Here is an 18506-nt window from a genome sequence, read left to right on the forward strand (position 1 = left end):
AATAAAGGCTGTCTCAAAGGTGAAAAATACTACCTCAGTGGGGCCTAACAACTTGGTGGGGATACTGCCTTGCATTTATGAAGCACTGTCTTACTGATCCAATCCAAAATCTATTCAACCTCAGCCTTTTGTCTGGCTTTGTGTCTGATGCTTATTGGACTGTAGTGGTATTCTCACTACACAACTTAGGCCCCATCACTGATCCTTGTAACTACAGACCCATAAACATCATAAGCCTTACCTAAGACAATGAAACCCATCATCATTATGGGCTTCAAAAAGTCCCGTGATACACATCAGTTTGGGTTTCTGAATGGTAATTAACACTGATGACTCCTTTTGAAAAAGTCACTTATGTTACCCCAACAGACAGCAAAACGACTCATGGACAGAACTCAGCAAACTAAGATTGGAAACACACTCTTTCCTCAAAAAGGCTTGTGATCAGCAGGGCTGTTCCTGTTTACTATTTACTGCTCTTAAACGAAAGTTGACATCAAAGGCTAATATCTCACTAACTTTTATGGTGACTCGGAATTCGAAATGCTGAGTGCCAACATGCTGAAAAAAAAAAGCCAGAAAATCCAGGAGAAGAGCGAACCTCTCACAGTGCTCTTCTCCTTTAAACTTCTGCACTCCTCAAATCCATAAACATACAGACACCAATTACCAAACTCAGAGAAGTCATTTTGTATGCCATTCAGTCTAATGTTTTGGGACTCGCTCTAGTGGGTTCCAGCATTTCAAATGGTTACTAAATTTGACTTTTCCACACTGCAGTGTGATCTCTGACTTGGTATATATAATTAGCAAGAGTTGTAGGGTGTGCAGGGAGGACATGCTCCTTTGTTTTTTTTTTATTTTCAATACATTATGTTTGGAGCATTTGTGCTTGATGATATGAGGTTCCTTATGTTGCATTTTCAGTGATGCAACATACACCCTTATACATATATGTGACCTACACATGCATGATACATTAGTAAAGTGGCAGTGAGAAAAGATGGAACAGAAAAAAAAAACATGTGAAATGCAATGCTGTTACTTAAAAAGGTATTTTTATTTTACTTAATTACACTGTATATAAAATAATAAAAATGGATGTTTGGGGTGGATAATGCTTGGTTTATCCACGTTTGCCTTATGTCCTTGAGACCAAATGGCACAAGTGTTATTGATAATTAATGCAGTAAAGAATTGTTATGAAATGAGCTGCAACTAAGCCTTCAAAGACATTCTGTAGATTTATAGTGCATGTTCTTAGCGAAGGCTAGTCTTAGCCTCTTGCTTCTTATATAGTTGTATACTGATATAGTTACCTGTTTTAAATATTAATTGAGTGGAGGTGTATTCTATGGTTTGAACTACTCTTAGGATGGATCCCAACTTATCCTTCAAAGGCAAACTGATCAAATGTTTGACTGCAAAAAAGAGACTGAGATCTGGTTTGCTCACTCCCCCATACCTAAGTTTATGTTTATTCCCCTTCACACACCTCCCAAGGAGAGGATTATTTTTCTTGAATCCTCACTCATAATCATTACAAACTCCACAGTTGCTGAACCTTGGGAGAGGGGTGGTAAGGAAATCCTCCTTCTGCTCCGCAATGACCTATATGCTGGGTTGGCTGAAAACCATGACTCACCATGAAATGTCTGGTCAGCATGACTGTTGCCACTGCTTGCGCTTTTAGGGAAGAACTAATAAGAGTTACTATGTTTTGAGAATTTTACTTAAAAAATAAGGTACTATGGTTTATTTCAAGGAAGCTAGTACATATACAGAAACCCTAGGTACTTAAAACCATTGCTGTCTACAGTTTTCAGTAATACAATAACAGGTAATATAATTAAGACTGACCTGGGCAGTATTATCATGTTTATTTTATACCTTACAGGGTACTGATCTTATTTAGCATGTTAAGCAACACAGAACGTTAATCCTACAGACAAAGAAAAATCACATGCTTACAAGATTAGATGGTTGTTTACTCCAGCTGAAGTAACTACATGTTTGACAGATTTAGGGACTGAACTAGTCAGAGGATCTAAATGGAGAGCAAGTAAATGAGAAATTAACGGGGGTGGGGGGGGGGGGCATACCTGATGCTTCTAGGATGATGAGATGTTTTAGAATGGTGCTTCCAATATATATAACATGCATATAGGTGTGTGTATTTGAGTGAGTGAGAGACAACGTGAACACTAAAACAAGAACTTAAACCAGATATCAATAATTTTGTTTGTTAACCTTTGGAGATACTGACTTGGGAGTACAGCAAAGCTGATACAAGCAGAATAAGAAGAATGTAAAAGCACCTAATGTAAACATTAAGTGCATGTAGACATAGAACAAACAGATGTAAACAATATTAGAAGTACAAAGCTGAAGCTGTACAAATATGTAGGTAATAAAATAACAGACATGCCAAAATCTCAAGTTTGACAGAGTCACAGCTACCTAAATCAAGCTAGACCAACCTTTGGAGCCTAGAGGTCATCACCAGGATGAACAAAAAAAAAAAGGGGTCAGGATCAACAACAGTGCTGGGTTTCTGTTGAAAATGAACACTTGCTTCTTGCTCTCATGAAAAGATTCTGATCCCTTTAAAAAAGTAGAGGCTTTAACAAATTTTAGAAAAACATTGCCTTTAGTCAGTTTTCTTCAAAGATTGTTTATTCCAACTAGTACTTTCATCTTACAGATTTCATAAGGTCCAAAAACTTCTATTCAATAATGACAGAACAGACCGCACTGCTGATATAAAATGGATCTATAAATCAGTGTTGCAACTAGGAAATATTTCCCCCCAGAAAAGTGAAGACTAAAGCAAAAAATACCAATTTAAAAGATTAACTTAACCACAGATAATATAAACATACCTTTGTAGCACTGACTACAATCTGTAAGATAAGTTTCTTTTAAACATCTATACACGAAAGAGTTATTTTCAATTATATGTATTATTTAAAGATACATTCTATTGTTTCCATGAAAATGAACCTGGTATATTTTACCCTCCTCCGCCCGTGATGTAGCTGTATCCTCCAGAGCCTAGTCCATAACCGTATCGCTCACCAAGAAAGACTGGCTCTTGTGCATCGTAGCAGCTGAGCAGTTTCTGAAGTCTAGGAATACTGAAAAAAAAAACAGATTTAACGACAGATACTACAATGATCCTAGTATTCTTATAATTATTACATGTTTTAATCATACTGAATTTTAATTATTTAAGATTATACTGTCAATTACAACTCTAAAGTTTTTAACTGTATTGCCGAAGTTTGCTAGTCAGTTATAATCAATTAAACAAAATCACTTTTTGTGCAGTTCCACTGCAAATGCTTAGATTTAAGCATCAAACTCTAAACAGACATACAAACAAGGCACTGTAGTCTATAGCATGGAAATGCAGCACTGGTGATATCGTAAGATGGAGTTTTTTTAAAAGACTGGCCTATTAGAATCAATGCATTTCTTTTTTTATTATGCTTGATTTAGTATTTTCAAAAATACATTAATATTCACAAAAAAAGGAAAAAAATGTCATCTTAACTTCATGTCAAAAGTACGCAAGGAAAGAAAAATGTCTGTAATAAAAAAAGAAAATCATACAATAAATAAATAGAAAAAAGGAAAGGTTATAATAAAATAGGTAATTAAATAGTCAATAAGTAACTGAACTATAGGATTTATAGCCAGGATTCATAGAAATGCACTGCACTTCTCTACAAGGCTTGCACAACAGCAGAAAGAAACAATGAATATTCAAAGAAAAAAACGAAGCTCTCCTGGGCAGCTAGCTGTGCTAAACGGTATGCAAATGAGCCAGGTAGTAAGTATGCAAGTGGAATTACTGTGCAGAGAAATGCGCAGACAGACAAATGTTTGTTACCACATCCCTCAGCAAGATGACTCCATGCACAGCAAACTGCTAAGTTAACAGCCGCATTGTTACTGTGCCCATAAATGTGGATACCTGCAGGATGCATAAAGGGAAGGAAACGGGATTACAGCGAAGCAGAAAATGGGGAAGAGCAAGCAGCAGGAAAGACCCACGAAAACAATGTATTGGCATGTGCTGCATGCAGAAGAAAGGAGGGAAACTTGTTCCATGGAAAAAGCCTCACTTTTATTTATTGTTTTTATGGGGTGAATGTGTGAAGGGAATGGAGATGAAAGTGCATGGCCCTTAACAGCATAGGCAAAGAGAGGTAGAAGTGCACACAATAGGATGGGGACATGATGATGTGACACAGAAAACATACGGTGTACAGATGCTGATGGGGAGAATTAGACAAAGTAGAGGGTATGGGACAGGACACCAAAGGAAGGTAGTTCCCACTCAAATCCAAAGAGATATTACAGTATCCATCACCACTTGATGTTTCAGGGTGGATCAGTGATATGACTCACACCCTCCTGTGAAGGCCTAATACTAGAGATGGACTTTTGAGACAATATGCTATTCACTACAGGAGGCTTATCACGTAGGCTATTTGTCTGACTATTGCTCATTCTGTTGCAGCCTCCAAAATCTGCTTCTGCTGTGGCAGAGCCACCACAAGCAAAGCAGCCAGGCCATAGACCAGTGAAAAGCCAGACTCCTCTTCTAAGAAAGGCACTGCCAGCCTCATCGCCCTCATGAATCTCTGCAGGACCACGATAAGGTGGAGGTGCCTAGACAGCAAGTCTACCATCCTGAACTGTAGTGAGGAAACACAGTAGAAAAGCAGCCATAAGTGAGTCTATCCTGACAGGAAAATAAAACTAAGATATGCCAGCCTGTGTTTGACAAGCTACCCATGGCTGGCCACAAGACTGTCCTCCCTTGTGCAGTAGACGACAGTTTGCATCACATTAGTTGCATGCTGAAAGAAAAAAAGAGAGCACATCAGGAAATTATGATAACTGCAAGGAGAAATATTCAAAAAAATATACACGATCCCATAAGTATTTCACATTAGATGCTTGGCAGGTAAAAGGCAAGTATGCTTCTCCAGGACGCGTTTGGCTATATAAACTGAATATCGCACAGGTAAGCATGGAAACACTCCAAGTAGTGTACAGTCACAGTGACATACTGCAGACTGACCTCTTCACAAAACAGGGTCCTGCAGAATCACCCCAAAAATACAGTGGACGTACCACATGCTGTACCATTACCATCACTTCCATCTGATACTGAAGAACTATACGGTATTAAACCTAATTTGTAGGATGAGCTTAACAATCGCTTCTCCATAGAAACAACATTCCAAAAGTACAACAGAATGAAAGAGAAAGCAAAACATATAAAAAGAAGAAATAAATTCTTACTACACCGTACAACTCATTTCTACCTAATATCTACTTGCCATGCACGAAGATAGACATGGGGTACTGGGTGGAAAGAGTGATGCAGATGGAAAAAAGAATTAAAAAATAAGGTTTATAAAGCCTGTGCTTTGACTCATAAATGTATCCTCAGTCAGCTAACCAAATTTATGAGCTTCTGGCCCTTTACTAAGGGTATGAACAATCAATACTGGAGACTGCCCAGCTACTTACTGATGAAAACAATTCTCTAGAGATGTAGAGAGGATTTCTACTAATTTATGTGATCCCCAACAGTGTAGCCATTGGAATGCCTATTCCAGGGGTACTACCCGACAGACTCATGACTGGGTCACCAGGATTTATCCAGTTAAATGAACACATGGAGTTTTTTCTCTTGCACGGCTTTACCCACCATAACCAACACTTTGGTGAATAATTAGGACACAATGATATGTTCAGATGGTTGCACTTTTACTAGAGGTAGCAGCTACCCATAAGAAACTGACAAACTAAACTGTGGGACCCCAAATACTTGCCCTCCTGCACAACTTTGCCCTTTTCTCCACTGTAGTGCGATCTCGGAGTTGGTATATATATATATATATATATATATAGTTGGGGGGGAAAGCCCCCCACTTGGGTGGGTTTGATTTGCAAAGCTGTCGGTCGTTGTGCTGTAAGGCAAGTATTCACTTGCCCTAGGTAAATTCAGTGAATCACTGAAACAATTTTCACTGAATGAGGGTCAACAATCCGGTATTCGCTGCAACTGCATTGCGACGAACTAGTATAGATCCAGGAAGAACAGCCTCTATGGCCCTTATAAAAAGTGGAAGCTAAATCTGGACAAATGGTTTTGCAAGGATAGCTTGATCTATCAGTGCATCCCTTTCCAGGGTGTGGCGGGGTAGACCTAAGCATTCTAAGACATGGCCTTGTGTGTTCATATTTAGACTCCACACGTCTCTTATAGACATTCTTCAAGCTATACTAAATTTGGAGAAATGTCCCCAGAGCACAGCCCTGGAAGACAGAAATAGATTTGCTAGGCTGATGGAGTTTTCTTCCTAGAAGACAAGGCTGGCACTGCTGGAGGCCAAGACACTATGATGCTTGAGAGCCCACCTTAGTCTAAAAGGTGGCTTTGACTTATTAGAGTAAGTTGGCTCAGCCTCAAAGAAGAACGGGCAAAGGAAGGAGGATCACAAAAGTACTCAACAGTGGTGAGTACCTGCTATATTTTCAAATGATCACTGACCAGGGCCTATAAAAGTGGCCAAGAAAAACCTCCACCCTAGCACAGGTATACATAATGGACTGCCTAAGCTCCTCTTTAAGGACTGATAGGCTCGGACATGCCATCTTGTGCATGTAAATGCATGACTCAATGGCCCAGCAATAGCATCAGCACAGCCACACATTCAGTGAGCCAACAGGTAAGCCCAGTGTAGATAAGACACTCGAGCATCATACCTCCTTGAGATTGCGTAGCACTCCATAGTAAGATCCCTTGTCAGGATTTTACTCCACAGAGCATCAGACTTACAGAAAGTGCCCACTTTACTGGAATCTACAACAGCAGGATCTAGTAGTTTTCAGGCTGCATATATATGACATTTATAATAACAAGCTACATAGGGTGGGGGTGATCTACTGCTCCTCTTCTTTCTTTCCCAAATAGTCATTTTTGCAAAACGAATAGGGCCAAACATTAGTCCATCACAGACGTATAAACATTAAGGTTTACTTGAAGGCGACTTCATCTTTTTCATTGTTTGCCCTTATTCTTCTCTGGCCATTCAGCTGATCATCCCAGCTGCTCTAGTCACTCAATAATTCCCTGTTGGGCAAGAGACCTGAGGCTCATTCACTTTCTGGGGTCAAATTTAATCATAATAGGAGGACTGCCATTATGCACAAGTAGGACTGGGGTTTTCTTCTTTGAGTCCTAACTCCCACTTCTTGCTCATTAGTATGCAAGGGGCTGGTATGCCTTGTGTGTTTACACTGCATGCTATGCCTGCAAGTGATGCAATCAATTCACTCTGTGCACTACAGACATAGGCCACCATGTGATCGCTGATCTCAAGCGGGGATTCTACTATGGAGAGTGAACTCACAAGCACATGTCCCACTCTTTTTCCTCCTGAAGAGTGATGAGCAGGCTTTAGCGTAGTCATCCCCTCCCCCAACAGGTGCCCAAGTTGCTAGTCAGACTCAGGTCACCTAGGTGACAGTCGCATCATTATACCTCTGTGGCAATAAAGTTTGAAAGAGGACTCATTTGTTGTAAGGCTACAACAAGATGACGACACACTATCCTTATCCATGTCTGAGATAATGGCCTCTTGGTCTTATTATTCTTAACAGGAAGATAAGCTCACTACCGCCCCCCCCCCCACCATGACTGTCGCCTTCGCAGAAGTTAGACTATAGTCCAGGTGAAGCAGCAATTTATTCCACATACCTCTGATGCAGCATGACAAATAAAGAAAAGTGTAGTAAACAATCAGAAACAGCACCATAAGTGTAAAAAAAATAGATTTTATTTTGACGGCTATCACCAGCAACCAAAAGCAGACCAGGTTTCACCCTAAATGGGCTTTCTTGATGCATAAAGGCAGAACAGTTCCAACAAGAGCTAAATACAAAAAAAAAGCAGCAGATGTCATGATAATTAACAGCAAAACAGGAAACAGATGTTTAAAAATACAGCCCCATTTTCTAAACTAAATGATGATATGTCAGAAATGTTTGTGTGTGTAAAAATCTCAAACTGATATATCCCTTTCATCAATACAAAGGAAGTAATTAATGATATACTTGAAAATATAAGCAGAATAGCAATAGAGCTAAGTGGCCAAAAATAAAATAAAATAACCATTACATATATCTAAGGTACAGGAGAGGTACAAAGCCCCCAAATTAATGATCTATTGCCATTTCTTTATGCCTAACAAACATTTTTGTTGCATTTGCTAGGCCTGGGGCTAAATATTTTCTCACTCTGACAATAAAACTAAAGATAACTGTTCCATGTTTAGTTTGCATTTAAAAAAGACATTTCTCTTCTGACCAACAGCGATCTATTGCTTGGACTGACAAGAGGTTTGGCCCACATGAAAGACTCAATAGAAACATATAATCAAGTAAATGTCCCCCTCACTATTACATGCCATTTGTTCCCTAACCGTAAAAAGAATTCTTACGTAAGTTTCTAAAGGTAAATGTTTTAGTTTTACCCACATTTTGAGAAAACATTCAAACACCACATGGAAACAGCTGTTTGATTTGTCACCCCAAAACTCTGCATAATCCTATGTTTATGTTGGTTTGTAAAACCTCACACATTGTCCAATATTTACTGCCCTTATACTACAAAGCTGGCATTTCTTTCAGGAGCAATAGCAGTAAAGAAACTATCAGGCTCTAATCAAAAGACTGGCAAGTCTTTTTAGATGTATAGGACACTGCCAAGCTTTTTGCCTATCTGCATGAATTATACACTTATAAAAACGTTGCTGTGCTACCTACATGCAATGAAGAAGTCGGTAAAGGGAACAGCATGATCTTTTCATCATGAGTTGTGGCTGTCAAACTGAAATCTTTTTTGGAGAATTAATGGTGTTCATTCTCATTGTTTAACTGTATGCTGAATACATGCACCAACCTGCTGATAATATATATAGATACACCCCCTACTTAAATATACTAACTCCAAGGTCGCACTACACAGACAAACACACGAAAACACCACTATACAAGCTACATTCCCCTTGCACATACCATCACAGTAACAAAATGCACTGACACACACTAAAGCCCCTAACCAAAACCCTTGCACATAAATACCTACCTGAACTTCCAGCTATCCATTCACAAAGCGCAACACCAGAAGTACTATTTCAACATCTCCAGACTTCGGGATTTTGAAATTCGCACTTCTGGGGTTTCGGAATTTTGAGCTTTCGGCTTTATAATCTCAAGATTTTGAAATTTGATATTTCAGAATTTCGGGATTATAAAGTGTTCCTACACACGTATATATATATATATATATATATATATATATATATATATATATCTTTTCCCGGTTATTAGGGGTCGCCAGAGCAGAACTCCAGTCCACTAATGATTGGCAGTAGATTTTTACGTAGCGAGTTGCCAGCCCTGACGCACAACCTTCAATGAAGGTACGCCCATTCACGCATGTCTCCACACAGAAGACGCTTCAGCTGAGAATCGAACAGGACAGCGTCTTATTGTGAGGTGACAATGCTACCGCAGCACCACCACCGCAGTACTATATATATATATATATATATATATATATATATATATATAAATATAAATATAAATATATATATATATATATATATATATATATATATATATATATATATATATACACACACATTAAGTAATGTGTGCACACACGAGGAAGATGTCAAAAAGTTTTTGTTGCCTGGCAGTTGTAAAGAGGGCTAAGGCTGCGAGCTGTAGTTCCCGTGTTAGAGGGTTTGATTCCTTCAGCCCTCATATGCCTTCTGTGTGACCTTCAGCAAGTCACATAACCAAAAATAGTTCCTAGGTCACCCCTGAAAAGGGACTGTGTTGTCCAGTGAGCTTACCTATTTAACAAATGGGTATTATCATCTATTATCCTTTGTGCACAACTGGATGTTATCTATCTGTATATGTATATATACCTATTTATATATGTGTATTTATATATATATATATATATATATATATATAGAGAGAGAGAGCGAGCGAGAGAGACAGATATCAAAGCTGACAACTGCCTTGTCTTTAGTCCTATTCTGTATTCCTCCAAAACAAAGTTTACAAACCAAGAAGAAAAATGCATTACTTCAGAGGCTCAAACTCATGGTTCCAGCAGGAAATAATCTCAACAAACACTGAAACGCTGTTGAAACGTTTGTTTTTTGCACTTTCGTTTTAATAAATGCAAAACATCTTCAGATAAAACAGTAAAAGTCTAAACACATTTGAAATGGAGCTTATATAACATCCTAGGTCACATGAGAACCAAGCTCTCTTTCATTCATGAAATTTAAAATTATACACCCCCTATTAAAAGTCTTTACTCAATAACTTAAATTATATAATATTCCATGGGTATTAAATGTTGCAGAAATATGTCACCTACACTTTGTTTAACATAACAAATCATGAACAAATCATGAAAGGCATAAGAAATGTAAAAAGCATAAAATACATAAGAAAACTTGCTCCCAAATTGTATGTTATTACACAACAAAAAGATTCAAAGAAATAGCCAACAAATATTCATATGGAGAGCAAAATTTAGTAATAAGGAACTATCTTCTTATAGTTCCTTATTACCATATTTTGCTCTCTATATGAAATTTTTTGATATTTCTTTGAATCTTTTTGTTATTTATTAAAATGAAAATGCTAAAACCAAACATTTCAACAGCTTTTGAGTATTTTTGACACCGTTTCCTGCAGGAACCACGAGTTGTAGCCTCTGCAGTAACATATATTTCTATTCTGTTTTCCTACCACCCTAAAAGACTACTTTCAGCTACAGAACATCAACTTCATAGCATATATTAACCTCACAAATCCTCTGGCCAAAGTCTCAACTCATACTCATTTGTTAAAATAATGGAATTCTATCCCTCTGCAAATTAGCACTAACTCTGACCTCTCCAACTTCAAACACCTACTAAAAGACCACCAAAATAAGGTTTTGCTCTGCTCCTGCACAACCCCAGACTGAACCAGTGCCTCCCTCCAGCATACATCTTACTAATTCCTTCTTTCTGAACATAGTGACTAATTCTTAGATAAAGGACAAATAAAATTTTGTCTAGGTTATATTAATTTGACATCTCTGTTCCAGAGTGTGTACTCAGTGTATATAATGTCATCTCTGTGAACTGTAACCTGTGAATTTACCTACTGATAATGTTTCATTGTTTCAATTTATCTGTCCAAATATTTGCACACTGTATGTATAAGTTCACAGTGTATGAATTGAAGTTGTGATTTTTTTTCCGCTTAATTAATATGTTGTTCTTCTAGTTTTGTAATAACTTCATTATTTAAATGTAACCATATTATAGTAATGTGGAGTTTTTCTCCCTGAGTCTCTGCCTAAAATGGGATATGAACCCAGTCAGACTTTCCCAGTAAACACATGTAAAATAAAATAAATAAAGTACAGCGCTGTCGCCTGACAGTAAGACGTCCCGTTCGATTCTCAGCTAGAGCATCTTCTGTCTGGAGACATGCGTGAATGGGCGTACCTTCGTTGAAGGTTGTGCGTCAGGGCTGGCAACTCAGCGCATAGAAATCTACTGCCAATCATTAGCAGACCGGAGTTCCGCTGTGGCGACCCCTAACCGGGAAAAGCTGAAATACACAACAACATTTACATATAATGTGTATACACACACACACACACACATAAGACATCGTCAGACTTAAAAGGTCATATCCACTCAAGAATCCTAGGCATTTGTGGAAACAAAATCTTAAGTCATTTCAGAAAATGCAGACCACCAGTAATCATGTGTAAACATAATGGTTGTCTTATATGCCCTGGCTATGAAATAAATGAAAATATGTGTAGAAAGCAACAGGTCTAATTAGCACTCGTGTGACATCTGTTTATTATGTGAGCTAGATATGGCACCTATGTAATGAATATCCAGAAGCTGAAGTGGGTCTCATGAATTATAGATGTATACATTAATAGTTATAATTTAGATGATCCATAAATCTTTGACTGTGTCTTAATAAAAAAAATTACATAATTTAATGCACAGTCAGAAACAGCATTTCACTTATCAAGATAGGGACTTATCTGTAAAAAAATGAACCTTGTTACCCAGTCTGCAAATGCTCGGATAAGCTTGGTATATATTTGGATGGCGCAGTGGTGCAGCAGTTGATGTTGCTGCCTCGCAGGAAGAGGTTCTCTGGTTCAATTCTCAGCTGGGTCTCTTCTGTGTGGAGTCTGCATGTCCTCCCTGCGTTCGTGTGGATTTTCTCCGGTGTTTCCTCTCACATTACAAAGATATGCATCTGGGGTGTTTCAGCCTGCGTCTCCTCTGAAAATCGTCCCGTTCCAAGTCGGACTTTCCCGGTAAACAAATGTTAAATAAATAAATATTGCGAGGTCAGACTATTCTCTCCTTAAGACAGCATAGATAAACCCTTCTTTCCCATGAGAATTAGAAGCTTGAAGTAGTTAAATTGCCTAGTTCAAGTCAGAATAAAAAATAGCAGTAGCAAAAATGTCACTTTCCTAAATGACCTAATGAAAAAAACCTGTGTACAAATAACCCAAACTAGTTCACTGGTAAATTATAGACATGTCATGATAAAGATGGGGTAGTTTGTTAGACACATTCAGCATTTATTATACTTGGGAGGCTTCAATCTAATTATTTGTATGTCATTATGCCAGATATTTGTATTAAAGGTCTTTGTGAGTGTTCATGAACCAAAATGACAGTGTTTAATGATTTTTTTTCTTAGGCACCTTTTCTGTGCTGGAATATTTTTCTGTGCTGGATAACTGTGTGCTGCCTCAAGCTTTGTGCTAGTAACAGAGTTACTTGGCATTATAGGATGAAAAAGACAAAACTCAATTCACAAAATAAACTCCAGGCAAACAAAGCTGTAGAAGGAAAATCCAAATTATCCAAGAATATACCACTACATTTAAAAAGCAATAAACAACTAAAACAGTATAACAGCCTCAAAAAGTAGCCTGATGCAGTGGAATGGTTGTTGTCAAGTTTGGGGAGCCTACAAGAGCTGAAGGAATTAATCTAAGAGGGGACGAGGACAAGAGTCAACTCGGATAAACTGACCCTTCTAATAGGACAAGGTAGTTTGGGATTACCTAATTTGAAGGGAAATTTCAAAGCTACACAGATAAGGCTCCTATACATAGCACATGCAGAAAGCTATAATTCAAAGAGGAAAGGGATGAAGCTCAAGTAATAATAAGAGACAGGGATTTTGGATGCAGATCCTTAAGAAGAAAATCAATAACAATACAGAACATTATGTTCATAAAGTAGCACAAAGTATTCTAAGAACCTAGCCAACATGGGAATGGAGAAAGGAAATTCTGCCAATAGGAATGACTGCAATTAGGGGTACACAGAATAGACAAGAGGGGGCTGAAATTTACTGGAAGAAAGTAGCAAAGGAACCACGCTATCAGGAGAAGACAATTACAGAGGGAAATGTAATAGAATGGGAAGAGGCCAAGAATACATTTGGACTGAAGGCAAGAGATTGCCTTCCCTATCAAGGATAGCAAAAAGAAAGGAACGGGATGCTAAGTGAAAGACCAGCACTGGTGGAGTTTTTCGTAGAATCTAGAACTGAAGCTGCCGATAAAAAATGGCTAATTAATATGGCATATAAAATACTGCATGGTAACTACAGGTATCACAGGAGGTTAGAAAGGATTGGGAAGACAGATTTGATAAACAATTCACAAAGAAACAATAGGAGGATATATGTATGGCCCCCAAATATGCAGCAAAATCTACAGGATTTAGTATTTTTGTTTGGAAGTGTTTGCATAGGTATTTTTATACTCCAAGCAGACTCCAAAGAATTTTTTGTCAGGTAGAGTGCAAATGTTGAAGATGCAATGGGGAAGAATCAGATAAATTGGAGCATATTTTTGGGAGTTTAATGAGTTGAGAAACTATAAAAATTTCCTGCAGACTACTCTATCAGAAATACTGAGTGAACAAATTGGAGTAACTAAGGAAGTGATTTTTAAGCTGTAATACAGAATCGGAATTGCCCAGACATTGTAAGGCTTTGCTGAGTTTAATTTGGGTGCTTGCAAAATAAAGCAATTATTAGAAAATGGAAATCAAAGTCTAAACCAACTGTGCTAGAAACAGTGAACATAGTAACAAAAATAAAACAACTGGAAGTGGGATCTTTAGAAAAGGGTAGGAGTAAACTACACAGAAAAAAATGGGAACTGTGGGAACAATAAATGCCAAATAATGTGTCTGAGGAGGAATGAAGTTTAAGGGAAGGCAGGAACTGAATGAGCTATGTAATGTTCAAGTGACAATGATTATATATTATATGGGATATATAATGTTTGCAACTGAAAATATGTAAATATGGTTTGTTTTCATTTATATAAATGTATGATTGCTTATGTAATAAGCGATAATTCAATAAATATTTTCTTGTGTTTAAAAAAAAAAACAATAGACCATTTACAGGTACAGCAAGGGTGAAGAAATTCTCAAAAAAAGAAACACAAACAGAGTAATCCCAGAAGGTAGCCAAGCCCATTGACAACTGATACAATTAATCTCCCTACTGGAAAGTGAGTGAGATACTGTGGTTTATTTTGAATTCTGTTGCCTCATGTAGGATGGCATAGCAATCTAATGGCTCTTTCGGCTTTTCCCAGTTAGGGGTTGCCACAGCAGAACTCCGGTCCGCTAATGATTAGCAGTGGATTTTTACAGTGCCGCGTTGCCAGCCCGACGCCCAACCTTTAAAGAAGGCACACCCATTCACGCATGCACCTACCTACATGTCTTTAAGCGTCACTCGACCGCGGGGAGGTGATGCATATTCCACACAGAAGGCGCTTCACCCAAGAATCGAACAGGAGAACCTCTTGCTGTGAGGCGACAACTCTAACAGCTGCACCACCATGGCCTAGATGGCATGGCAATCATTAATCTAGAATTGGGTGATTGAAAAGGAAGAAAGAACATAACATCTTCTCTGGCCTAAAGGAGAAACTCAGTAAGACTGCATGACAATTTTGTTTGTACTCATCTGAATGTTAAATGGAATATGGGCACACTAGATCTCCTAGCTGGAATGCAAAAATTGTACTACTTTATAAAAGTCTTACTTGTAAACCCAATACGGATGTTTTAATAAGGGGTCATAAAAACAAAGACTACTAGTAGCATTTGCTTGCTCTTGTGGAATTCCTTCCTTGGAATCAGTTCAGTGCATGATTTAATCTAGCTCAGGCTGGGTTTTTGTTTTATGAGAGTCTAATAGTTAAGTTTATTAAAACTGCAAAGGGAAGCGACACATGCTGGAAATGCCAGCTTGGTTAACTTGTATTTTAGAGGTGAGGCAGGAAAATGTGATTTTTGAGGGGACTAGTCACTCAAATATATAAAAACTTGAAGAATGCTTAAGTATAGTTACTCAATAGTTAATTTAGATCCAGAAAAATTCCCTGATGGCACAGTTCTAGACATTTGTTCTCCTTTCCTTCTCTGGCAACCCATTTAATCCAATTCAGGGTTCTAGAGGGGGAACCATAGTCCACCCCAACAATAAATGTCTGCAAAGCAGTAAAACTAATCCTGAAAAGCATATCAACTCACAACAGTTTGTGAACACATGCACAAAGTTTGCTTGTATATATACACACACACACACACACACACATACACATACACACATACACACACACACATACACACACACACACACACACACACACACACACACACACACACACACACACACACACACACAACCCAAACATTCTCCTACAGACAAATCTGTAGGATCATCAGTTAACCTACAACATACATTTGAGATGTAGTAGTACCAGAACATGTAGGAGCCTAAGTGGACAGTGGAAGGATATGTAGACTAGACACCCTATCCAAGAACCGAACTCCAGAACAAAATGTCATGCAGGCTAAGCGACTGTGCTTCCAGCAACATTAAATTTTATAAACACAATGAATCAAGTCTTAATTTAATAATAAACTGAAAAATAGGTAGTTGGGACCTCTTCTGAAAATAAATATCCACCGTTTTCAGAACCTAAAAAGTAGCAATCACACAAAATTAAGAAGCCCAAGTACCACATTTCTGTTACAAAATCTCAAAGAATATCTTTATATGAACAAACTGAGAAAAAATATGATCACCTAGAACAATTACAGCTATCTTTCAAATTTCAGCGTAACATTAACTTTAAAAGCTAACTGAGGATTATGCTGGGCAAAAAAGATAAATAAAATATGTCCACGTTTCTTGTAAGATACTTCATTGCATTTCAAAGCAATAAGATTCATTTAACTGCCCATCCATCCATCCATCCTCAACCCCCTTTTCCCATTTTTGCACATGGGGGTCAGGGTGTCACTTTCAACAGTGACAAACATCGCAAGCAAGGCTTACACCAACCAGGTGACTAGCCCTGCCAGAGTAGTTCATCTGTACCACTCACTCACACACACACTCGCACCTGCGGCCGATTTAGAGTGTCCAGTCCATCTACTGCATGTTTTTAGAATTTGGGAGGAAACTCACGTGACTGCAGAGAAGACGCACAGACATAGTGAAAATGTTAAATATTCATAACATGTTTTTGAGGTGCGGAGGTACAATCCTATATTTTAGGAATTTCATTTAATTCTCAGTCAAATTGTAAACAGAAACAAAATAGGCTTAAGCCAAAGATGCCCATAAAAATCCCTGTCACAAAATAAGTAATGCGCCCATAGAATGATTCAAGGCTTTCTTTGAAAAATAAAAGATTAATTGCCAACTTGACTTCAAAAAGTTTATTTCAAATGACAGAAGAGAAGTCATCACAGCAAACGGCTGCCTTCATTTGTTACAATTAAATGTCAATATAAAAAATATTTAAATTACTTTGTCTTGTGTGCTAAAATGAGTTTGAGCATGGCAATCCATCAGAAACAAATCTGCCAATGACACAAAAAATCAAGTCAATACAAACTCTTCTGTGTCACAATGATAGAAACTTTGGTTTCTACAGTCTGTGAACAAATGCAAAATGTCTAATTTTTATAAAATGTCCTGAGAATTCCTGTTAAGTACATCTCATATAAAAATATTATTTTGAACTGCTATCCGAAGGAGGGCCGTATTGTTCATGTCCATAGCTCATTATTAGGCTAACATCCCCATGGGGTCTTTTTAAGCCTAGCCATTCTTCCTAAGAACCAAACCCTGTTCTTTGTGTCTTTGAGGTAAAGACCTTAACCATTATTCCAACTCCAGTTTTTATACATTATAAATAGCATTTCCTCCAGTTTTTATACATTATAAATAGTATTTCCATATCACTATGTAACAATCAACCAAATAGCTTCTAAACTTTCATAAATATAAGTTCTACACTTCACAACAATCCAACTTACTGATTTGTCAAGGTGATTATTTTTGCCTGTGATGAAGGATCAAATACACAATCTACAGTAACTAAGCTGTCTAGCAGCTCTAATATGAGATCCCTACAAGTGTCGGAGCCTCAGCTGCTACAATTATAGTAACTCACAGCCAGGGCCTCAAATGGCTGTAACCACGTCTGAGCAGCTGCTCATGCTCAAACACAAATGTAAGTTTGGCGATGGAACCACTGTACTATGTCAGTTTGGCGATGGAGCCACCGTACCATCTGCTCACATTGCAGGAGACAGACGCAAGTAAGTGCTCAAAGTGGACCAGGTAAGGGGAGCTGGGATAGTGCTTTTAGGTTTATGGAAAGAAATGTGGGAGGGTAGCACACATTTTACGGTTAGGGAGATAAAGGGGATTTTAGAAATACAAAAATGAGGTGAAATGGTAAACCACACACGCAATTTCATGTTAGCGCTTTCGTACACCAAATATTACGTACTTCTTCAGACATTATTTCCGAAAATGCAATAGCTTAAAAAGGCATCATTTTCATGCCAATTAATTGAATAAATTAATCAATCTCAAAAAAATTAATTGTTGCTTAAAGGAACATACCAAAACTCCTATTTTTAAAAAAATATTTAAATCCTTATACAAAAGTGTATTTTTACTAAAAAAATAATCATACACAAACTATTAAAGAATAACATAAAACATACTAATATTAATAGTAATAATAATGGTAATAATAATATAAAATGCTTTTATCAAATTCATATATATATATATATATATATATATATATATATATATATATATATATATATATATATATATATATATACACACACACTAAAACTTTATTCATTATTAGATCAAAAATCACCTATCTAGTGCTTTTAACTTTAAGAGACATTTAACAGAACATGTCTCATTAAGTCCAGGATAGGTGTGTGCATTGGTTTGGAGTTGCCACATTAATTTGCGTTCTTCGAGCC

At 37.5% G+C, this 18506-nt stretch overlaps 1 protein-coding gene across 2 annotated transcripts in view; it reads right to left on the reverse strand.

Annotated features, from left to right (window-relative positions):
- Positions 1–18506, reverse strand: part of B3GLCT (beta 3-glucosyltransferase) — a 1903418-nt gene that overhangs the window by 86010 nt on the left and 1798902 nt on the right. For both annotated transcript variants that reach the window (XM_044073237.1, XM_044073238.1), the window contains exon 12: positions 3018–3137. In XM_044073237.1, coding sequence (XP_043929172.1) covers positions 3018–3137 — 120 coding nt within the window. The remainder of the gene's footprint in view (positions 1–3017; positions 3138–18506) is intronic.

This window comes from Protopterus annectens, chromosome 5.part1 (assembly GCF_019279795.1).
Source record: "Protopterus annectens isolate FY-2018-M chromosome 5.part1, PAN1.0, whole genome shotgun sequence".
In the NCBI taxonomy this organism is placed as follows: Eukaryota; Metazoa; Chordata; order Ceratodontiformes; family Protopteridae; genus Protopterus; species Protopterus annectens.